Raw genomic sequence first — 1,306 nt, forward strand, 5'->3', positions numbered from 1 at the left:
TTCTTTAAGCCTCCTAATGTAGTATCCATATGAATAATCATGATTCCTGTGTCCTTCTTTCTGCTTCTGTCCTGGTTTAGCTCTACTAGCTGGAACTAAAGTGGTGTACACCCAGTTCATCAGCGAGCTGAGCGAGCACAGGGAGCCCTGCTGCCCCGTGTGCCGACGATCGTTTCCCTCAGAGTCTGAGGTGCAGGAAGTCGTCAGAGTCTTGCAGTCTAAACTACACCTGGTGCCAGAGAAACTGAAGATCACTGAGCAGGACCTGGAGAGGACAGAGAGGAGGAGAGAGGAGATAGTGGCTCTCAGGCCTGTGAGGTACAGTGTCAGAGACGTTTGTGTCAAACCAACAGTCCAGTCTGTCCTCATTTCTTTGTTAGAGATAAAAACGAAGAATCGACTGTCGATTCATTGATTTTTCTCTTTTATGTCTCATGTCAGGGAGGCCATTGTGCAGTTTCAGGAAAATGAGCTGCCAGCATTGAGGAAGCGGCTGCAGACTGTGGACAGAGAAGCTGAGAGGCTGAAGGGTGATGTGGAGGAGCAGGAGGCTCTGCTCGCCGTCCTGAGGTCTGAGGAGGAAAAAGCCAAAGACTGCCTGCAGGGCATTTCCCTCATGGACTCATACCTGGTACCAAACATTTGTCTGTCTCATTCTTTCTCACCACATGTGCCAGACACAGCCAGGACCTGCACACATCTGTCCTGTTTTCATGACAAAGAATCAAGTTTAGAAAGTACATAAAAAGTGATGAGATCTGGATTTCCTTCTCTGTAGAGAAACCTTGAAGAGGTGGAAAGGAAAATTGATCAGCAGGCATCCAAACTCCAGGAAGTAAACCTGGACAACACATTTCAGCAGCTCAGTCAGGACAAACATGAAACTCAGGACCAGCTCGACACCAGTAAGACAACCAGCTCTGTTTCCAGCCCTGATTTTAACTCCGACCCTTGATTTCTCCCATGAAACCCACGACAGTTTTTACAAACTGTGTAAAAACTGGACTTACTTCATATCTTTCATATCTGCGTCTCTGCATTGCAGCATGATTTCCTTTCCTTTGGCCTTTTGTGTCCTTGCAGCTTACAGCACAATTGTGCGTAAACATAAACAGATCCAGGACCAGCAGGAGCAGATTCAGAGCCTGAAAAGTGCAGCGATAGAGATGAGAGACGAGCAGCTTCAGCTGATCAGAGACAAACAGAAGCAGCAGCACCTGGAGGAGCTGAGTGCAGAGATCGCTGCTAGGATGGAGGCCTTAACCACAGAGATCAGGGTGCTGTTTATTTATTTATTATTATTATT

The 1,306-nt window shown here is 47.1% G+C and overlaps 1 protein-coding gene across 1 annotated transcript in view; it reads left to right on the plus strand.

The window, feature by feature from the left end:
* The window catches only part of LOC102205147 (DNA repair protein RAD50-like), a gene marked incomplete at its 5' end in the record, with an annotated part of 11,229 nt that overhangs the window by 5,594 nt on the left and 4,329 nt on the right, over window positions 1-1,306 (plus strand). Inside the window, 4 exons of the mRNA XM_005754013.1 lie at window positions 81-318; window positions 442-631; window positions 779-905; window positions 1,084-1,277. Of these exons, the coding sequence (XP_005754070.1) occupies window positions 81-318; window positions 442-631; window positions 779-905; window positions 1,084-1,277 (749 nt within the window). The remainder of the gene's footprint in view (window positions 1-80; window positions 319-441; window positions 632-778; window positions 906-1,083; window positions 1,278-1,306) is intronic.

The sequence above is a fragment of the Pundamilia nyererei genome, unplaced genomic scaffold, assembly GCF_000239375.1.
Source record: "Pundamilia nyererei isolate P.nyererei 1_Seehausen unplaced genomic scaffold, PunNye1.0 scaffold00494, whole genome shotgun sequence".
Classification (NCBI taxonomy): domain Eukaryota; kingdom Metazoa; phylum Chordata; class Actinopteri; order Cichliformes; family Cichlidae; genus Pundamilia; species Pundamilia nyererei.